The sequence below is a fragment of the Tachyglossus aculeatus genome, chromosome 5 (assembly GCF_015852505.1).
Source record: "Tachyglossus aculeatus isolate mTacAcu1 chromosome 5, mTacAcu1.pri, whole genome shotgun sequence".
Taxonomy (NCBI): Eukaryota; Metazoa; Chordata; class Mammalia; order Monotremata; family Tachyglossidae; genus Tachyglossus; species Tachyglossus aculeatus.
Genome location: NC_052070.1, coordinates 101,612,449 through 101,634,841, shown reverse-complemented (window position 1 = coordinate 101,634,841; position 22,393 = coordinate 101,612,449). Strand labels below are relative to the sequence as shown.

The 22,393-nt window shown below is 46.6% G+C and overlaps 1 protein-coding gene across 4 annotated transcripts in view; it reads left to right on the top strand.

The window, feature by feature from the left end:
• Window positions 1–22,393, top strand: part of ABHD2 (abhydrolase domain containing 2, acylglycerol lipase) — a 110,736-nt gene that overhangs the window by 26,027 nt on the left and 62,316 nt on the right. For 3 of the 4 annotated variants that reach the window (XM_038747075.1, XM_038747076.1, XM_038747077.1), the window contains exons 2-3: window positions 3,731–3,812; window positions 7,861–8,061. In XM_038747075.1, the coding sequence (XP_038603003.1) occupies window positions 7,868–8,061 (194 nt within the window). In that variant the 5' untranslated portion in view covers window positions 3,731–3,812; window positions 7,861–7,867. The remainder of the gene's footprint in view (window positions 1–3,730; window positions 3,813–7,860; window positions 8,062–22,393) is intronic. The other variant, XM_038747078.1, reaches the window with a different exon arrangement.

Sequence of the window (22,393 nt, the reverse complement as noted above, 5' to 3'; positions counted from 1 at the left end):
GAGAGAACTGAGGCCCAGAGAAGTGAAGTGGTTTGCCCAAGGTCACATAGTAGACAAGTCTCAGAGCTGGGATTAGGACCCAGGTCCTTCTGGCTCCCAGGCCCTTGCTCTATCCTCTAGACCAAGCTGCTTCCCAATCTTACCAACACATTCATCCCTCTGACCTCAGTACCAATTCCAAATAGTCAGATAGTTGCAGATGCAGTGACACATTTCTCTTCCTCAGTTAAACAGCAATACAGTACAGAGTTCATACGTGGATGATTTGGGGCCCACAAGCAGGTTCTATTACATAGTATAACGTCTTTATATTTATTAATGCCCATCTCCCCCTCTAGACTGTGAGCTTATTGTGGGCAGGGAAAGTGTCCACCAACTCCATTGTATTGTACTCTTCCAAGCATGTAGTTCAGTGCTCTGCACACGGAAAGTGCTCAATAAATACCTTTGATTGATTGATTGATTGACTTTAGCTCCTCGTGAGCAGGGAACATGTCTACCAACTCTGTTGTACTCTCTCAAGTGCATAGTGCTGTGCTCCGCACACTGAAAGCGCTCAGTAAATACCACTGATGATGATCTCTGGGTTCATTCATTCATTCATTCAATCCTATTTATTGAGCGCTTACTGTGTGCTGAGCACTGTACTAAACGCTTGGGAAGTACAAATCAGCAACATATAGAGATGGTCCCTACCCAACAACGGGCTCACAGTCTAGAAGGGGGAGACAGACAACAAAACAAAACAAGTAGACAGGTGTCAATACCATCAGAATTGCCTGGAATTGCCTAGGTTGCCTTGCCAGTGTAATTCTTCCCAGGGCGATGAAAATGATAGGGAGTTCAGGGGGTGTCTAATATGGGTACCCTTTGTAGGAGTCCCCCTAGCTGCTCACTCGGTTGAAACATGAAATGATTGTAGACCTGAATTGTGTATGTCATTGACGCTCACTAAAACCTTGTGCTGTTAGATACTGCTCACCGGGCAGTGAGCACCATCGTTTCTAAGTCCGTCTTCTAGTGTGTATATGGGCAAGAGGGCTCATCATGTATATGAAAGCAGCAAGAATGTTGATTGGATTGGGAGACTCTGGCGCATGCCTCAGAAATTTTGGCCAGTTCACCTTGCCACTCCCACCTGAGGAATAGCAAATGGGTCCTGTGAGAATGACAGCTCAGGAGAGCTTTGGGGAGGAGCAGCCAAGGGTCTCTGGAGAAGCTGGACGAGGGAAGCCAGCAGGGAAGGCCGACAGAGTAGGGCTTCCCACTCTGGAATGTCTCACCTGGCTTCTGAGCTCTCCTGGGACCTGCTCTCTTTAGTTGCTCATCCATAGCCTTGACTCTCCAGTCCTCCCTCAGGGTCCTCCCTTTCCTCATCTGTCAGGGTTCTTAAACTATTCTGGAAAATGCTTTCCAGCTTCTGAACCCGGGGATCTCCAGATTTTAGAAGTGCAGCATCTAGGACACTAACACTTAGTCTTGCCCAATCCCTTGCCCTGCGAGGTGCCCAAGCAAGCTTAGCATTGGTAGTCATTAAGGTAAGGTTAATCATAACAAGAATCAATCAATCAATCAATCGTATTTATTGAGCGCTTACTGTGTGCAGAGCACTGTACTAAGCGCTTGGAAAGTATAAGTTGGCAACATATAGAGACAGTCCCTACCCAACAGTGGGCTCACAATCTAGAAGGGGGAGACAGAGAACAAAACCAAACATATTAACAAAATAAAATAAATAGAATAGATATGTACAAGTAAAATAAATAAATAAATAGAGTAATAAATATGTACAAACATATACATATATACAGGTGCTGTGGGGAAGGGAAGGAGGTAAGACGGGGGGATGGAGAGGAGGACGAGGGGGAGAGGAAGGAGGGGGCTCAGTCTGGGAAGGCCTCCTAGAGGAGGTGAGCTCTCAGTAGGGCCTTGAATGGAGGAAGAGAGCTAGCTTGACAGATGGGCAGAGGGAGGGCATTCCAGGCCAGGGTGATGACGTGGGCCGGGGGTCGACGGTGAGACAGGCTAGAACGAGGCATGGTGAGGAGATTAGCGGCAGAGGAGCAGAGGATGCGGCCTGGGCTGTAGAAGGAGAGAAGGGAGGTGAGGTAGGAGGGGGCGAGGTGATGGAGAGCCTTGAAGCCAAGGGTGTGGATTTTCTGCCTGATGTGCAGATTGATTGGTAGCCACTGGAGATTTTTGAGGAGGGGAGTAACATGCTCAGAGCGTTTCTGGACAAAGATAATCCGGGCAGCAGCATGAAGTATGGATTGAAGTGGGGAGAGACACGAGGATGGGAGATCAGAGAGAAGGCTGATGCAGTAGTCCAGACGGGATAGGATGAGAGCTTGAACGAGCAGGGTAGCGGTTTGGATGGAGAGGAAAGGGCAGATCTTGGCAATGTTGCGGGGGTGAGACAGGCAGGTATTGGTGACGGCTTGGATGTGAGGGGTGAATGAGAGAGCGGAGTCAAGGATGACACCAAGGTTGCGGGCTTGTGATACGGGAAGGATGGTTAGTGCCGTCAACAGTGATGGGAAAGTCAGGGAGAGGGCAGGGTTTGGGAGGGAAGACAAGGAGAAGTAACTTGTGTTATACAGCCCTTACGACTAAGCCCCGGAAAGCACTTAAGGTCCTCTTAATATCCTTGAGTAATGCAGAGTGGTCAAGAAGCATTATTATCCCGAGTTCTTTCCCCAGTTCCGTCCGCCCCCATGCAAAATGAGTTAATTAAGCCTCAATTAATTCAAGGGACTTGTCGAAGATCACCTAACAACTATGTGGTTGGAGCCGGACTCCCTCTTCAGAACTCTGTCTCCTATCAGAAAAATCTCATTCATTCTGTTTCTCTCAATATTGTGGAGGGCAAAATATGGCTCTTGGTTGCCTCCTACCACTGGTCTAGCAAAATAATAAAAAAAAAGAAACCAATATCTTTTGAATGCCATAATGACATCAGAACCAGCGTGTCCTAGTGGAAAGAGCATGGGCTTGGGAGTCAGAGAGCCTAGGTTGTAGACCCAGCTCCACCACTTACCTGCTATTTGACCTTAGACAAGTCATTTAACTTCTCTGTGCCTCAGTTCCCTCATCTGCAAAATTTGATATCATGCCCGTTTTCCCTTCTACTTAGGTTGAGCCCCACGTGTGGCCTGATTATCTCTTATCTCCCCCGGCGCTTAGTACAGTGCTTGGCACATAGGAAGAGCCTAACAAATACCACAATTATTATTATTGTTGTTATTATTCTCTGCTTATTAGAATGTATATGTGTTGTAAATTTTTGTGGAAATAACATGTATATGATAACCATCATAATGATTAATTGGGGGTATTGAGGACACTATATAGCTTATGTGTGCGGTCCTCAACGGCTTCCTAAAACTCGCACAGTGACCCCCATAAATAATCGCTCAGCCCTTCTCAAGATGGTGTTGGGTTGCAGTGCTTGGGGGAAACTTTGCAGTTTCTGAACTGAAAATTCCTCTTCCTTTGTTAGGATAGGTGTGATGGGCCGGGTCAGGAACCATTTCCCACTGGCAAATCAATCGGGCAGCGATGCCTGTCAGTGAATTCACAAAGGCTTTGATGGAGGAGATCTATTAGAGCTGACTGTGGCTCATCGGGGCTACGAGCAAGCTAATCGACATCATTTTCCTCTCCCACTGCCAGGTGCTCGGGTATGTCTCCTCTCCTAGGTCCATCTTAATGTCAACTCTCTGCCTTTTAGGAGCATCTGACCAGGAACCTTGACCTGGACTGCCCTTCGGACCTGACTGAGTGTTTTCGGTAGCAGGAAACTGGTGACATAGGTGAGCTGGGAAAATATTTTTCTTTTCTTTTCATCCCCAGATTAGTGAGGCAGAAAGGAAGGTACAATAACCCCCTATGATTGTTTGCTATTTGGCACTGAAAGTAGAACAAGGTCATCAAAACCTGGCAGAAGCCTGGACTTTGCCCAGGTGGTTTCATTCATTCATTCAATCATATTTATTGAGTGCTTACCATGTGCAGAGCACTGTACTAAGTGCTTGGAAAAGTACAATACAACAATAAACAGACACGTTCCTTGCCCACAATGAGCTTAGAGTCTAGAGGGGCTTATGTTCAGGGCAAACCCGGTTTATATTGATTTTTATAGGAGATGAGTGCTGTTGGTGGGCAGGAGCTTCTAGATGTTAAGTTTTCTGTGGACAGTGAACATGTCTACCAACTCTCTTGTAATCTTCCAAGTGCTTAGTACAGTGCTCTGCACACAGTAAGCTCTCAGTAAATATTGATGATTGATGAGGTGCAGTCTAATGACAGAAGTGTTTTGACAAGTATACTCATTTCACTTCAGCTTCCAAGACAAGGATTGCTTCTCCCAAAACTGCTATGTCAGTCGTATTTATTTAGTGCTTAGTGTGTGCAGAGCACTGTACTAAACACTTGGGAGAGTACAGTAGAACAATATAACACACATTCCCTGCTCACAGTGAGCTTACAGTTTAGAGGGGGAAGCAGATAGTAATATAAATAAATAAAATTACAGATATGTACATAAGTGCTGTGGGGATGGAAGGGGGAATGAATAACGGGAGCAAGTCAGGGTGACACAGAAGGGAGTGGGAGAAGAGGAAAGGAGGGTTTAGTCAAGGAAGGCCTCTTGGAGGAGATGTGCCTCATGTGGGCCCCCTCTTTGCTTTCCGTAGACTCTTCCCCTGTGTCTCCACTTCACACAGCCGGCTTCCTCTTTCTTCCCAGGCTAGTGAGGAGACCTTATTCTCCCTAAGCTTTCAACAATCATTCTTAGCCTTGGTCCACCAATCTCATTTCTCTGATTTGACTTTCGGTTATTGCGACCTTTTCTGGTTTTTGAAGCGTTGACCCACAGCAAACCCCCAGAGTGAAGCCCACCAACCAGCTTCCTTTATGAATCCAAACATTTCGATTTCTCTTAATGGACGTTCTTCCCAGGTTTCATTACCAATACAGAGGTACATTTCCGAGACCCAAACCCCTCACTTCCCTCTGATCCTCTGCCTTCTTTGTGGACCACAGACGCAGCGCTTTCTACAAAAAGTTAAAGCCTGTTAAAAATCTCTGCTCTGCAAACAGAGGAGCAGAGGTGGGAGCTCTGTTAACTCACTGCAAACCTTCCTACTGTCTCTGCTGCCGAGAGGGATCTCTGAATGCTCTTTTTCTCCAGCCATCTGAACATAAAAATCCTTGTTTTGCACAGCATCCTCAGTGTAAACTCATTGCGGTCAGGGAACGTGTTACCAACTCTGTCATATTTTACTCTCACAAGCGCTCTGCACGCACCAAGCACTCTATAAATACCATTGATTGATTGATGTTGTTAAATCTTGCCTAGCTATCTGGCTTGGGTGGACCGGTTACTGTTCTTATTTTTCAATGGAGAGCTAACACAAGTGAGAAATCCAGCTTGAGATCTTACCAACTTTTAAGTAAACTCCTAAAATGAATGGGATCAAATAACTGGGTTATCTTAAAGCAGTTACTGGATAGCCAGAGCCCTGATGGATTGGTCTTGCCTCATGGACATAACACCAGATTCATTCATTCATTCACTGTCATATTTATTGAGCACTTACTGTGTGGAGAGCACTGTACTAAGCACTTACTGTGTGGAGAGCACTGTACTAAGCACTTGGGAAGTACAAGTTGGCAACATATAGAGATGGTCCCTACCCAGCAGCGGGCTCACAGGCTAGAAGGGGGAGACAGACAACACAACAAAACATATTAGCAAAATAAAATAAATAGAATAAATATGTACAAATAAAATAGAGTAATAAATACATACAAACATATATACATATATACAGGTGCTGTGGGGAGGGGAAGGAGGTAAGGTGGGGGGGGTGGGGATGGGGAGGAGGGGGAGAGGAAGGAGGGGGCTCAGTCGGGGCAGGCCTCCTGGCATGTAGGCCTGGATTTGATGTATCGTGAGAGTCTCCATTCAGGAGGGATGAACAAGGCTTGTATTCTGAATATAGTTTGCAGCTTTTACCTTGACAATTCAGTTCTGCCCCAAGACTATTTGTTCAGTCCTTTTGACTGATTTTCCTGGCTGTTCTGGAGTCCTCTGAGTGAAAACACATCTTGTTTGTGGTTTCTGTCTTTGTTTTTATGATATTTGTTAAGTGCTTACAGTGTGCCAGGCATTGTACTAAGCATTGGGGTAGATACAAGCTAATCAGGTTGGACACAGTCCGTGTCCCAAATGGGGTTCAGAGTCTTAATCCTCATTTTGCAAATGAGTGAACTGAGGACCAAAGAAGTGAAGTGACTTGCTCAAGGTCACACAGCAGACAAATGGCAGAGCCAGAATTAGAACCCAAGTCCTTCTGCCTCCCAGGACCGTGTCCTTTGCACTAGGCCACACTACTTCTCTTTTTTGGGGGAGACTCACATGTATTATTGTCGCTGCAACCACATTTCTGTCTGGAATAGCATGGTATTGAAATCTTGAAATCCTACATCCTCCCTTTCATTACCCAGTGTTCTCGTCATCAGTTCTTTGAAAGGATGAACTCTCCCCTAGACCTAGACTGATAGAGAAGGTCACTAAACCCCAAGGACTTAACTGCTTCAGCTCTGAGTCATGTTAGACTCCTTCCCACTGTTGGCTGACCGGTGGGTGGGCTCTCTTCCCTACCTGTCCTTGGGTATGGCGGGACATGTTCTTCTTTCTGACCACCAGGAAGAAAGATGTCATCTTTTCAGATAGGGCAAACACCACTTTAGAAAACCAGGTTGTTGAGGGATTACTAATGGCAGGGTTGCAGGCTTCTGTGTTTATGGTCTCTGGGCTCTTGGATTTCATTGTACCAATCATTAATAGCCTTGATTAATGCTTACAATATGCCACTCCCGTATGAGGCACTGAAAAGAATAATGATTCAGATCCAGTCCTTGGCTCATAGTTGGGCTCACAGTCTAGGAGAGGAGGAGGATAGACACTTATGGGGACAAAATGGCAGGCCCAGTTGGCCCAGATTCATGGACACCAGTCACCAGTGTCTTTTGATGAACGGTGCCTTCCCCTTTGTCCTCCACTTCCAGAAAAACCCAGCCCAGCTTCACCCCATCTCCCCAAACCCCAGAGTTAAGCCGTGAAATGACCCATGAGTCTGATCACCTCCCAGAAGAGCAAGAAGAAGAACCACCAGTAGAGGAAATGACCAGGGAATAAATTTCCTCAGCCTGTTCGCTGATTCGTCTTGGAAACGGAAGTATTGCTGCATTTTGGGGACTATGTCTGTTATATCCTACTCCCCCAAGGACTTAGTACAGCCCTCTGCACACAGTGAGCGTTCGATAAATTGATTGATTGAATTCAGCACTTTGAAAAAGGCAGTGTAGCTGGGAAAATGGAAGTGAACACACCCGTGCATTTGGTGTGAGAAGTGTGTGTATTTTGCCAACTGTGAGTGAGAACCAAATTGCTCCTTCTGCCTGCTGCCCTTCTAGATGTGTTCACCTTCTCCAAAATGTGCTTGTAATGTTCCCGGCGGGACAGCTGCCCAGGCGATTACGTCCAGGGGCGTGCTCAGGAGAAAAAAAGCCCTTTGTGGCTCATCCAGCAGAACTCAGGGCTGTTGGGAAAGCTGATTGCAGAGCAGGTGGTTGAGGCTCTTGGAATTCCAACTGTGCTTTGGCCAAGCTCTGATTCTTCTGCAGGGGCAATGGTCTCATATTGCCTCGTTGGCACTACTCTTAGTCACTAGAAATTCCTCCCCGCCCCCTTGCTCCTGTCACGAGAATGGAAGCAGATCCCCTCCCCAACAGGCTGGGAACTCTACATTTGTTCTCATCCACCCTTGTACTTGTCCCTCTTATCTCCTACAGGGGCAAGATGGATCAAATGCTGGAGACCACCGAGCTGCCTGCCATGTTTGATGGGGTGAAGCTAGCGGCCGTCGCCGCTGTCCTCTACGTGATTGTCCGCTGCCTGAATCTGAAGAGCCCGACAGCCCCACCAGACCTCTATTTCCAGGACTCGGGCCTCTCCCGCTTCCTGCTCAAATCCTGTCCCCTGCTGACCAAAGAGTAAGTTGACCGCCGTGCTCTGTTGTTAAACTGTTTGGCTTTTTCCTGCCACAGAGGGTTGTGTTTTGGATTTAAGTGAGTGAATATGGTCCGGCGATCAGGCAGCCACATTAGGTTGAGGGCCCTGTTGGTGCCCTCTGCTCTGACACTGTTGGGTGCGAGGGCCACAGTGAGCCAGATGTGACTGATTAACATTTTCCCCACTTTCACAGCCCAGTCCTATGCCATGATATGGTGGTAGTAGTTCCATCAGGAATGGGTAAATTCATTCACTGAGGGCTGTTTAGGTAGTGGGGAAGGGGGGTCAGGGCGTTGGGGACAAGAGAATCCAGAATGATCCTTCCCGAAAAGCACACGGCAATATTTCGAGAAGCCGCAGTAAAACCCTGCCAGGTTTCGAGACATTTATCAAATGTCCCGTTTCCATTTCCGGTCAGGTGAAACCATCATAAATATTGAGCGGAGACGTGCCCTCTATTGGGTATTTTAATGAGGAGAAAGCAGGGGTGTGATGTGTTGGCCAGCTATTTTATGGGAGAATGCATCACACTTCCTCCATTAGTTAATAAAGGCATTTCTTTCAAGTCAGGAAGGGTTGATAACCCATCCTACTGTGACCAGCTTCACTGGTGGGGCCAAGAGGATGCTCTCATGTTGTTTCACAGTGGGGGTGTAAAGTTTAAGGAGAGCTGCAATTGCTCCAAGGCTAAGTCCTGGGAACCCCCAGCCCATTCCATAGAGTTTCCAGCTTCCCATGCCTGTGGTCACGCTCCCCTGCTCACCCTCAGCTCAGAAGCGGTGACATTGTGGTGAGAGACCGAAACAGGCGAAAGCACTGTGGATCCCAGAAGCCCCAGAGGCAGCACACATTTGGCTTCTCTCCTCTGTGGCCTCTTTTTTTTTCAATAGTATTTGTTAAGCACTTGCTTTGTGCCAGGCACTGTACTAAGCGCTGGGGTAGGTACAAGCTAATCAAGTTAGACACAGTCCATGTTCCATATGGGGCTCACAGTATTAATCCTCATTTCACAAGTGAGGTGAGTGATTTGTCTAAGGTCACACAGCAGGTAAGTGGCCAGAGATGGGATTAGAACCCAGATCTCCTGCCTCCCAGGCCGTTGCTGTATTCATTAGGCCATGCTACTTCTCCCCACTGTAACAAGACAAAGAAAGGTTCAGAAAGCAAGGCAGCCTAACCTCTCACTGCCATGTCAAGATTTCAGGAAGTGAGTGATGAAAATAGCTTAAAAAAGAAATACCAGAAGGTCCCTTTCCCAAGAGCCAAACTTCTTCTATTCTGGCCCTATATATCCCTATATTTATATTTCCTGGCGGTCAGGAATCGGAGGCATGGAGAATGAAAATAGCCTGGTGGTTTTAGCCCCAGAGCAGTCAGCTGGGCAGTGAGGGTCATCTTCTACTTCCCCGTGCAGTGAACATGTGAGCATGTTGCCTCAATGTCCATATGGCTTTGTAATTGGCTCATGGAATGGTTTCATTCCTGGAAGATTTTCTTAACCTGTGCCTGTCGATGGCAACTTCGTTAATTTTCTCTTCTGCAAAAAGCGGGAGGTGTTCAGCAGTTGGGTCAAAAAAAATTCAGACAGTGCTTCTGGCTCCATACCTCTCTGCCTTCTCTTTTTGGAGAGTGTATATTTAAAGCACACGTTTGAACAGCCGACTAAATGCGTTGCCCTCTGCCTTGTCTCTGCAGGATTCCCTCTGCTCATGCTTATCAAAGTAAATGGTGAAAATATTCCTCTAGAAAATTGGTTTTGCAGGACAAGAGCTCAAGCTCTCCAGGGCCTCTGGGACTGGTACTAGGAAGTCAGTGATGTGGCCATGAGATTCCAAGAGGGAAAGAGATTGTGAATGTGTGCATGGGCTTGCGTCAGTGGTTCCTTCTCAGAAATAATAGCCCCTCTTGGGGGCTTCTTTCACCCGAAGCATCGACAGATCACAGTGTAGAGATTGCCAATTACTGGTTTCACAATGCTCTGTGGTCAGAGCTCTTTCTTTTATGTGCGATTCCCACTCAGGCGAAACCTATACCTGATTAGGCTAGTCCATTTTTCTTTCGGTGCAGGCTTTCTGCCGATGGGATTTCTGTGCCCCTAGAACATTAGGGCTAGATATCAGACAAGGTTCATTGTCAGTCCCTGCACTCGGCACCCTAGTTCCAGGCCTTGTCTTCTCATGGAGAGAATCCAGGACCTTTGTCCTCCAAAATACCTTCCGGGGAGTGATAGAGCCAGGAATTAGTCAATACCCATTCTCCTTCCTACTTTGACTGCGAGCCCCATTTGGGACAGGAACAGTCTGACCTGATTGTCTTGTATCTACCCTTGCCCCCCAGCCTAAGTGCTTGGCACAGTGGCGTAGTGGATAGAGCATGGGCCGAAGGTCATGGGTTCTAATCCTGGCTCTGCCACTTGATTGCGGTGTGGCCTTGGGCAAGTCACTTCATTTCTCTGTGCCTCAGTTACCTCATCTGTAAAAGGGGGATTGAGACTGTGAGCCCCATGTGGGACAGGGACTGTGTCCAACCTGATTTGCTTGTATCCACTTCAGCGCTTAGTACGGTGCCTGGCACATACTAAGCACTTAATAAATGCCGCAGTTATTACTACTGTAAGACTGGGCAAGCGCTGAACAAGTAGCACAATTATTATTACCATCTGTTCCCCTAGACTGTAAGATCATTATGAGCAGGGAACGTGTCTACCAACTCAGGTGTACTCTCCCTAGCACTTAGTACAGTGCTCTGCGCACAGTAAGTGCCCAATAAATATGACTGATCGATTGATCTAATGTCAGTGGCATCATTGAGACTGTGGGTGCTCTATGGGACATAAGACAAGTGCCTAGCAGAATAATTCTCAAAACTGGCAAGACCAATCAGCTCTGGGTTGGGAGATGGGCAAGAATTCGGACTTCCAGTGCCGAGCAGAGCACCTATCTGGGAAATTGGAGCCTGGATTTACACGGCAGCCTGACTTTGGCAGAGCATCAAGAGTTTCCTGTTGAACATGGGGCCTGTTGCCTCCTCTACTAACACAGAAATGATCCAGAGCCAGAACACCCACAGTGCTAACATTTTGAGCACCTGCTCAAGTCTCCACCTCGTCTTACTTGCAAGGGAGAGCAGAGGGGCTGAAGAAACGCAGCTTCCTTCCACCCATGTGACTCCCCTTGCTGAAGAAAAGCCTCAAAAACAAATGTGTTTAACACTCTGCAAATTGATATGCAGATCAATGCAGATATCCAACCAAGTATTCACTCATGACTAATTAGAGGAAGCTGTGGGGAAGCTGCTGGTGCCCAGACTCCAGGGAAACATTGCATGAGGTTACTAATTGTTCTGAGTGTATAGGAAGCTGATTAGGACACTCTCTTTTTAAGGATTTCTCCTTCTTTCCTCTCTTCAAAGCACAAAGCATTAAGTGCCTCCATTTCTTCCCTTTCCTGCGGCCCATTGGCATAAGGCCTGGCAGCTGAAATTAGTCCTGGATGATGCGGGATGGCATTGACCTTCACCTGTTCAACCACCTGTTCCCCTCACCCTGACTTTCCCTTCTCAGTAGACAACCCCCCACCATCCTCCCTTCCTCCTAAGTCTGAAACCATGGTACAACCCTCGACTCATTACTCTCATTCAGCCACCGTAACTTTCCCATCACTGTAGTCAACACTGCCATCTTCCCTGTCTCCCAAGCCCATAATCATGGCCTAATCTTCGACTCGTCGATCTGTCAACCACCTTGGCTTTTCCATCACTTTAGATAGCACCATCACCTGCCCTGTCTCACAAGCCCATAACCAGGGCATTTTCCACTACTCAACTCTCTGATTCTCTTTCACCATATTCAGTCTGTCATCAGATTCTGTCAGTTCTCCCTTCACAGCATCTCTAGAATCTGTCTTCCTCTTCATCCAAATTGCTGCTATGATGAACCATTATCCTATCTTCTGGACTGTAAGCTCACAATGGGCAGGGAATGGGTTGACCAACTCTGTAGTACTGTACTCTCCCAAGTGCTTAGAACAGTTCTCTGCATATAGTAAACCTTCCATAAATGCCACTGATTGATTGATTGATTGTGACTGTGGCATCAGCTTCCTCACTGACTTCCCTGCCTCCTGTTTCTCCCCACTCCAGTCCATACTTCGCTCCCTGGATTGTTTTTCTAAAAAAAGTTCAGATCATGTCTCTCGATTCCTTTAAAAACCTTCAGTTATTATTATTATTGTTGTTTGATATTTGTTTAGCGCTTACTTATGTCAAGCACTGTTCTAAGCGCTAGGGTAGATATGTTAATCAGGTTAGACACAATCAATCATTTATTGAGTGTTTGTCTGTGTGCAGAGCACAGTACTAAGCCCTTGGGAGAGTACAATATAACAGATACATTCCCTGCTCACAGTGAGCTTACAGTCTAGAGGGGGAAACAGACATTAATATAAATAAATAAATTACAGATATGTACATAAGTGCTGTAGGGCTGGGAGTGGGGTTGAATAAAGGGAGCAAGTCAGGGCGACGCAGAAGGGAGTGGAAGATAAGGAAAAGAGGGCTTAGTCAGGGAACTCCTCAGTGTCTGTCCCACGTGGGGCTCCTGATCTAAGTAAGAGGGAGATGGGGAAACTGAGGCCCAGAAAAGTTAAGCCACTTGCCCATGGTCACACAGAAGGCAAGTGGCAGAGGTAGATCCCAGGTCCCCTGACTCGCGGGCCCAGGCTCTTTCCATGAGGCCGTGCTGGTCCTCGGTTGTTGCCTATCCACCTCTGCTTCAAACAAAATCCTTACCATTGAATTTAAAGCACTCAGTCAGCTCTCTCCCTCCTAAGCTTACTTAACTGATCTTCTACTACAGCCCAGCCTGCACAATACGCTCCTCTAACACCAATCTACTCTCTGTACCTCAAGCTTTGTCTATCTCACCTCTGCCTCCTTGTCTGTATTCTCCCTCTGGCCTGGAACTCCTTACCCTTTGGTATATGACAGACCACCTCTCTCCCCACCTTCAAAACCCTCCTAAAACTGCATCTCCAAGAGCCCTTCCCTAAATCCTCATTTCCCCTACTCATACTCCCTTCTGCATCACCTAGGCATTTGGATTTGTACCCCTTAAACACTTGATATTCACCCCACTATCTGCCCCTCATATGTACATAACCCTATACTTTGCCATTTCTCTTGTCATTTATTTTAATGTCCATCTCCCCATCTAGATCCTTCCTTGGGGAGGGATCACGCCTACTAATTCTCTTGTGTTGTACTCTCCCAAGCCCATAATACTGTGCTTTTGACCCAGTAAGCGCTCAATAAATACCAGTAATTGATTGGTATGGCGATGCTATGTGAAACACTATGCCCCAGTTTTCTTGGCCAACATCCCCATCCAGAGAACATCCTTAGGCTCTTCAACAGTTAGAGCCCAAAGAATTGCATCAAGTCAGAGGGGGCCTCAGAGTTACTGGCCAATGAACATTGAGCTCTTGTGGGCCAGGTTTGACACTAGGTGATAGACTACTTGTGGGGATCTGCCTACACTGTATGCCGGAAATGTCTTCAAGAACAGCTGTTTGCTGTAGCTTAAGCCCTTACCTTTGTGGCATGATTGAACAGTCGAACTGCCAGCACCCCCGGGACTGAGAACCTGTTTTCGTGGGATATATGTCGAAAACTGACTCCCCCTTTTACAAACCTTTGGGGGTGGTTACAATTCTGGGAATAACCAACAAGATTTTCCCTCACCTGTAGAGCAGTTTGCCCAAGAACTTTCAGGTAGTACCTCTCTGAAGGACAGGAAGGGATACATAATATTTTTCCCATTTTGGAGATGTCAGTCAGTCAGTGATATTTATTGACTTACTCTGTGCAGAGCACTGTATTAAGTGCTTGGGAGTGTACAGCACAGCAGAGTTGGTAGACATGTTCCCTGCCCAACAAGAAGGTTACAGACTAAAAGAGATGGAGAATGAACTTCCTCAAGGCCAGAGACAGCGGCAGAGCCACAGTGAGGAACATTGACTTCTTGGTTTCCTCCCCTTGCAATGCACTCTGGTTAGTGTTTGTCCCAAGCCATTCATCAGAGTCATCTCATTGGCCCACCGATTTTTCAAAACTTGAGGAGAGGAAATCTATGATATAGAGAGAAATGTGTGCCTTGGCTCCTCCCCAGAACCGAGATCACGGGAGATTTATTCTGGGCTTTGGGCAGACTGAATCTGATGGACGAGTCAATAAGACCAGGCATTGCAAATGCTGTCCCCATCGCCCCCCTCCTCCATGCAGATGGCTATCACTGCCAAAGGCATCACCTTGAAAAAGAAGAAAGGGAAGACTGGTGAGGGAGAAATCATCTATGTGTGAACGATCTTGCTTTTCCAGGTATAAGGCTGATTAGCTCATTCACTAGAAAGCTGTTCCTCTTTTTCAAAAACATGCTGTAATGAAAAATCAGTCATAATGGGCTTTGAACTAAAATAAAAATATATATCAGTTTGCATTCTTCACTTTGTCTTCTCTCCCTGGGTGTATGCAGGAAGGCATTCTTAAGTGCTTACTTTTAATTTTCTTAGAGCAAATGCAAAAACCTACTTTCATATGGCGTTTTTCATATGGAAATGGAAGTTACTGGTGAACCATTTACTTATAGGAGGGAGAGGAGGGGTTAGGCTAAATGGGATTTTACACATCCCCTACCCATAAAAATGAGTCAGTGTTTGCCCAGTAGTTTCAGTTTTTTGGAGTGTAATGTCCATAAATGCTCTTGAATTTAAAAGGGCTGGGAACCTCTTAGCTGCCTTGAGCTTTTCAGAGCGTTGTATGAAGCTAACCTAATAATCAGTATGCTGGAAGGGTCAGAATGATCTCAGGCAGGCAGGTCGTATTCCTCAATACCTGCTGTCTTCATGGAGGAAGGGAAAGATATTAGAATGCAAGAGAGGCCATTTCTGGGTCAGCTCAGTGGGCCTATCCACCCTACAAGTTGGACTCCAGGAGGGGCCAGACATGGTGCTTGGTGGAATCACTTGCTCGTTGATCTGAACACCTATCCTCATGGATCAGGTCCTTCGACTAACACCATTAACTTTGCTCTCTTCCTCCCAAACTTTATAAGTGCGCAAGAGGTGCTGATACTGTAAGCAGACCAATGGTTCTTCTGGCCTAGTAGTCCACATCTGACATTGTGACATTGGCACTTGGATGAACTTGGTGTAGCTTTGTTCTGACGATTACCCTCCTGATCGCAGAGCCTAAGCGCCTATCTCCCCCAGCACCTATTCAGTGCTGATGGAACTGCTACCACTGTGCCATTTTGGAGGTTCTGGGGTGCTCTGCATGGAGCCCCACTATGTCAGAGGCCGCCACAATGCAGCAGCCCTCTCATTCTGTAACACGGAGCCAGACTGCTCAGCAATATTGAGGGAGGTTTGGAGAGAGACCCCAGGCCCCATTCTTGTTTTACTTTGGGTCAGGCCTGACGCAAAGAGGAGAGAGGAAGTCAAGCATGCCCTGGGCTTCCGTATGTGAGCATGACATTGGAGACAAGGTCACTCCCCGAGGGAGGGACAATATGTGCACCATCAAAACTGCCACATGGCTCTGAGGATTTTCTTCTACAAAACAACCGGGACTGATGAAGGGCTCATTTGCTTTGAATACCCTGTGGAATTGTACCATATCTCTATTTTAGTGCTGTTGTCTTTGAATTTCTTTCCTTGAATATGTTTGTTCTACAAACAGTTGGTAATAATATCTAAGCGCTAGGTCCTATGTGGAGTTACGAAGGTAGAAGAAGTTCTAGTCATAGGCTTTAGGGAGTTTTACAGCCTCTGGGGAATCACTGTAAAGTGCCATAATGTGATTAACTGTAGCTGAACAGGAGGAAAAATAAAATAACCACCCTCAGGCACACTATATGTCTGAGGCAGTAGGGAGGACCTAGGACAAATTGGTTGGTTACTGAAGTGATGGGAGGAACAGAAACCAAGTGGAAATAGGTGAGAAAAGCTTCCTAGAGGAGGCAGATCTTGAACAGAGTTTTGAAGGTGGGGAGAGAGCCGTGGTTTGGGGAAGAAGAGCTGGAAGAATTGTGTCGTACTCACAAGCACTTAGTATATCTGTAATTTATTTTAAAGTCTGCCTCTCCCTCTGGAGCGAAAGCTCCTTGTGGGCATGGAACGTGCCTGCCAACTCTGTTGTATTGTACTCTCCAAAGTGCTTAACACAGTGCTCTGCACACAGTAAGCGCTCGGTAAACACCACTGATGGATTGAGTGATTGCTCTACACACAGTAAGCACTCAGTAAATCCCATTGATTGATTGATTCAAGGCGGGAGGAGTGGTTGAGGCATGAGAGGACAAAGTGAGTGTAAGACAGACACCGCAGGGAGATTTGCTTGGTCAAAACAGTTCATGCCAGCCGTCCTGCAGGAGATGGTGGAGAACTGTCAAGTCCAAGATCCGATGTTTTAAGTTGATGTAGAGGCCAGTGGGGAGCCCCTGCACAGTTTTGAGAAGTCGAAGGGCTTGATCCAAGGACAGTAGGCATGCTGTATCCCTGCTGCCCAAGAGACTTGTGCATCTCTCCGCGAACCAGCTGCTGGCCTGGGTCACTTGAAAGAGTTTGATGTTATTGTTGCTGGGGAACCTGACAGGTACCTGAGACTGGTAGGTGGGTTTCCATGTAGAATGTAACCAGAGCCCACAAGCTAGTTAGTTGCAATGCACCGTGCTCCTCTTCCTCTGAGCACTTTTCATTAAGTCTTTTTTAGCCTGCAGCTTGGGAACAAAAGAACAGAAATCCAAGACTTCCCCTTGGGCTGACCTGTTTCCTGCCTCTCCATCCCATGGTTTCAGCACTCCATTTTTCTCCTCCCCCCACAGTTCACTAGCCTGGTACATCTTCCTAATGGAAATAGTACAGGGATATTAATTAGCACATGTCTTTCACTGCTTATTAGACAAAGAGCCTGCCTTCCTAGCCCTGCGACTGTCATGACAGTAATGTCTGAATTGTTTTTTTGTGGTATTTAAGTGTTTACTGTGTGCCAGGCACTGTACTAAGTGCTGGGGGAGGTACGAGCTAATCAGGTTGAACACAGTCCATGTCCCACCTGGGGCTCACAGTCTTAATCCCCATTTTACAGATGAGGGAATTGAGGCCCAGTGAAGTGAGTTCCCGAAGAGTCACAAAGCAGGCAAGTGGAGGAGCTGGGATTAGAACCCAAGTCCTCCTTACTCTCAAGTCCAAGCTCTATCCACTAGGCCACTATTCCTCTCTGTTGGTAGTTCTTCAGCCTTATGTATGTCAGGAGAACCATTTATCATTAAATTTCAATTCCAAATTGCTTCTGAGAAGGCAGAGGCTCAGTTCTTCCCCTCTTTCTCCCTCCTGCCTCACAAAATTAGCCTTCCCCTCTGCCCCCACATCCGGCCTTTCCTCCTAATGGTGGTACTCCCTTTCTGATGAGATCCCAGATGAGTCTTTGGATTGTGTGTTTCTGGCCTGGGAGAGGTCTGTGATTTTCCTAGCATTCAGTAATTCACAATTCATTTTAATAATGAACTGGGGTCCTGCTTCTCAAGCCTTATCAGTCTTAGATTGTGAGACCGCCCCTGAGGGACAGGGACCATGTCTAATTCTCATCTGTGTGTTCTCTCCCAGCACTTAGTACAGTGCTCTGCACCCAGTGAGCGCTTATTAAATCCTATTACGAAGTATGTACGAAAATGTTTGCATCTTTGTTTTGTCTTTTAATATGCAGAATTGTTCTGCAGGCAGGTTGAATAGAAAGATTAATCCTGGTGCAGACTCGTTCATTCTTGGTCCTCTTTCTGTCGCTCTCTTCACCTCCATCCAACATGATCTCTGTCTCCAAATTTATTGAGAGGAGTTTAAAACCTGTGAAGAGTTTCATTGGTAATGAGGAGACATAAATTACATTTATTAATATCCCTTTGGCTACAGAGGCATTCCAAATCAGATCAACTCAAGTCTCTTTTTTCCCCTTCCTGTATGTTTGTAGTTCATGCTGACTGCTAAGGCTTTGACCGTTCCTCTATAAAATATTAATCACTCTGACTCTTTCACCTCATCTTCTGAAATGGTTGCATTTCTTTGTCAATGATGTAGATATATTGACTTGGAGGCCTGAGGTAAGATATTAAAAATTGATAAGGCAGCCTTGGAAGCACGAATGTGATTGATTATGCAGGCACCAGAACTCAACAGGAACTTGCCTAGGTAGTTAGGGTATTTAAGTGTTTATTATGTGCAAGGCACTGTGCTAAGTGCTGGGGTGAATACAAGCTAATTGTAGAGACCCATGTTGATAGTTAAGCCTTCAGTAATAATAACAGTGGTATTTGTTAAGCTCTTGCTATATGCCAAGCACTGTAATAAGCGCTGGACTAGATACAAGATAATCAGGTCCCACGTGTGACTTGCAGTCCAAGTAGAAGGGAGAACAGCTACCGAATCTCCGTTTTACAGATGAAGGAACTCAGACCCAAAGAAATTTTGAAACTTGCCAGTCACACAGCAGGCAAGTGGTGGAGCTGGGATTAGAACCCAGGTCCTCCGACTCCCAGGCTTTAAAAAACCAAACTTGTCTTGACAGAGACCGAGCACGAGTGTTTGAGTTGTCCTGTGGTTCTCTGACTTCAGTTCAACTGGCTTTCCTGTAGATTCAACAGAAATCCTGGGCCTGTTATTCAGGAGACAGCCCAAGAAGTAAAGAACTTTGCACTAATTTCTACATGAAATGGATCGATCTAAACAGTCATACTGGTCTATAGGCTTCTGGTCCCTTAGATTGGGAGATCATGTCCATACTTTTGTTTTTATTGGTATCTGTGAGCCAGGCACTGTACTAAGTGTTGGGCCAGACACAAGCTAATCAAATTGGATAGTCCATAGCCCATATGGGGCTCACAGTCTTAATCCCCACTTTACAGATGAGGTAACCGAGGCCCAGAAAAGTGGTAGAGCCGGGATTAAAACCAGGTCCTTTTGACTCGTAGGCCCATGCTCCATCCACTAGGGCAAGCTATGTCACAAAATCAGATTATTTTATATCCACCCTAGTGTTTAGCCCAGGGCTTACCACACAGTAAGCGCTCCTTAAATACCATAAATGGTGGCATTCCTGTCTCATTGTGTACAGTCTTCTATTTGAATGGTGTCATGTACACTCTTTTAATGGAATTCTATTTGAACTGGTCAGGGTGGTGCCTAGGAACCATTCACAGGACTTTATGTCTTTGTCCCCTATCATGTCTTCCATCTTGTCCTCTTCCATCCTTCCTTCCCCACCTCTCTATCTGGCTCCTCAGCACAATCTAGCAAACTCCAGCCTCTCTCTCTTCCTCTCAACTTTCCTCATCCCTAGCAATGTCCTGGATGCCTGCAGTTGTCTTTGGTACTTGGAAACGGGCAGTAGAAATGAACAATGCAGTCCCTGCCTTCAAGGAGCTCAGTAAATCAGAAAACTCTCCTGAGTGCTTGAGAGTACAGTAGAGTTGGTAGACATGATCCCTGCCCTATAGGAGCTTACAATCTAGTGGAGGAGACAGACATTAAAATAAACCATAGATAAGAGAAACAGCAAAGTATGAGGATATAAGTGTTTCTGGTGTGAGGGGGCTGTATCAAAGTGCATAGGAGGTATGGACCCAAAGTGTGTTGGCGATGCAGAAGGGAGAGTGAAGAAGGTGAAGAAATGAGAGGTTAATCAGAGAGGGCTTCATGGAGGAGATATGATTTTAGTAGCAATAATAATTGTGGTATTTGTCAGGCACATACTGTATGCCAAACACTGTCCTAAGTGCTGGAGTAGGTACAAGATCGGACATCAGGGTTGGCCAGTCAAGCACTTAGTACAGCACTCGGCACACAGTAAGTACTTGATCGATGCCATTGGTTGATTGGACATGGCCCTGTCCCACATTATGCTCACAGCTTAAGGGTGAGGGGATGGATAATGGGTAGTGACTGCCCATTTTACGGATGAGAAAACTTTGGCACAGAAATGTTAAGTGATTTGCCAAGGCAAGTGGCAGAGCCAGTATTAGAATCCACGTCCTCCACCTCGCAGGCCCGGGCTCTTTCCTCTAGGCTACCCTGCTTCCCACGGGGACTCCAAAGATGCCTTCCTTTGTGCCCCCTCCACTTCCAGGTCTTCAAAGAGCCGAAGGTCCAAGCGGCGCGGCCCACCTACTAGCCTCCGGCTGGCCCTGGCCTCAGCTTCACCCTGACTTGGGTGACTCACTGATGCTTGGCATCTTAGCCTCTCCCGTCCCTTGGACTCACCCCTTAGGCCGGCCCAGTCTCGGAGTTCAGCCAGCGGGCTCCAGAAGTTTGGCCCTTGGGCATAGCGATTCAGCCCTCTCAGAGCCCGGACCTGTCCCGCCCAGCTGTCGGGGCTCAGTGCCCCAACCTGTTCCGGGTCTGGACCGTGGCCCACAGTGGGGCTCTGCCTTGGCCTGTGCTTCAGTCGTCCTACCGGGGGAGCGACTTTCAGCAGGCACGATCACCCCGGTGAAATCTACATTTAATAGTGGGTGGGAGCTGGGGTGGACGGGATGCCTTAGCTCTGTCAGCAGTCTGAAACAATTCCTTTCGGCTCCTACGAGTTTTGCTCCATCGGGTAACCTGTTTATTGGGCCAGCCCAGCCAATACCAAACAAAAGCTACTGCTTAATGTTAATCCCGGTTCCGATCCCAACCTGCCTTGTTAACTCTCTCCAAGGAAGGAGCAGGCTGCCAAGTAGATCATTCCTCCTTCAACAAGGCAGAGAAAGAGATTCGCCTTGCAGGACACTCAGTATAGTACTCCTCATGACTGTGTTCTCTCGTCAGCTGTGTGACCTTGGGCAAGTCACTTAAATTATCTGTGCCTCAGTTACCTCATCTGTAAAATGGGGATTAAGACTGTGAGTCCCACATGGGACAACTGGATTACCTTGTATCTATCCCTTGTATCTATCTTGTGAAGCAGCGTGGCTAAGTGGAAAGAGCATGCACTTTGGAGTCAGAGGTCATGGGTTCAAATCCCAGTTCCTCCAACTGTCAGCTGTGTGACTTTGGGCAAGTCACTTAATGTCTCTGTTCCTCAGTTGCCTCATCTATAAAATGGGGATTATGACTGTGAGCCCCCCGTGGGACAACCTGATCACCTTGTAACCTCCCCAGTGCTTGGAATAGTGCTTTACACATAGTAAGCGCTTAATAAGTTCCATCATTATATTATTATTACCCCAGCTCTTAGAACAGTGCTTGGCACACAGTAAGCACTTAACAAATACCATTATTATTATTATTATTATTATCAGTGCAGCATCCTTTCCAAAATCCGAATCAGTCCATCAGTGGTATTTACTGAGCGCTCTCTGTGTGCAGAGCAGCTTTTCGGAGAGTACAGTACGAAAGAACTGGTAGACACATTCCCTGCCCACAGAGAGCTTACACTGAAGACATTATCCCAAACAAGGACTTTTATGTTTAGATGGCTGGAGAAAAAGACCGTTTGGAGATCCCTCCCTGCAGTAGAGATAGGAATGTTTGTGATGAGCTAATAGAATTCCCGCCTCTTCCCCTCTGTTTGCAGAGCGGAGATACTGAGCAGGTTTTTATGGAGAGCACTGAAATGCTGAAGATCTCCTGGGGAAGTGAAGGAGCCCCCCCTCTCTCCTCTGATAGCTCTGCGCAAAGGTCACAAATTGTAGGACTCATGAGTCGCAGCAATTACTCTGTTGACAAAAATCGAAACCGTCAGGTGTGAATTCCCTCCTGCCTCGATGTCCACTCTTTCGCCCTTCTCGGCTGTGTCTCGAGATCTCCCATTTGCTTTCAAAAACAACTCCCTCTGTGTGCCTCTGTCCTCATCTCTTCTCCCTTTCCAAAACTACTCTTGCAACCAATCAATCAATCAATGGTATTTATTCAAAGCACTATTCTTCTCTTTGATTGCTGTGTTCAACCTCTCATGTTTCTCCTCTCCTAAAAAATGAAGTCTTTAGATCCTACTGCCCCCTCCAGCTATTTCCCTAGCCCCCTCCTCCTTTCCTTGTCCAAATTATTCTAATGTTTTATATATATGTATATATATACTTAGTGTCTCTTCTTCCTCTCCTCCAACTTCCTTTTTTTTTTCAACAGTATTTGTTAAGCCCTTGCTATGTGCCAGGCACTGTACTAACTGCTAGGGGAGATACAAGCTAATCAGAGTGGACACAATCCATGATCCACATGGGGCTCACAGTCTTCATCCCCCTTTTACAGATGAGGGAATTGAGGCACAGGTAAGTTAAGTAACTTG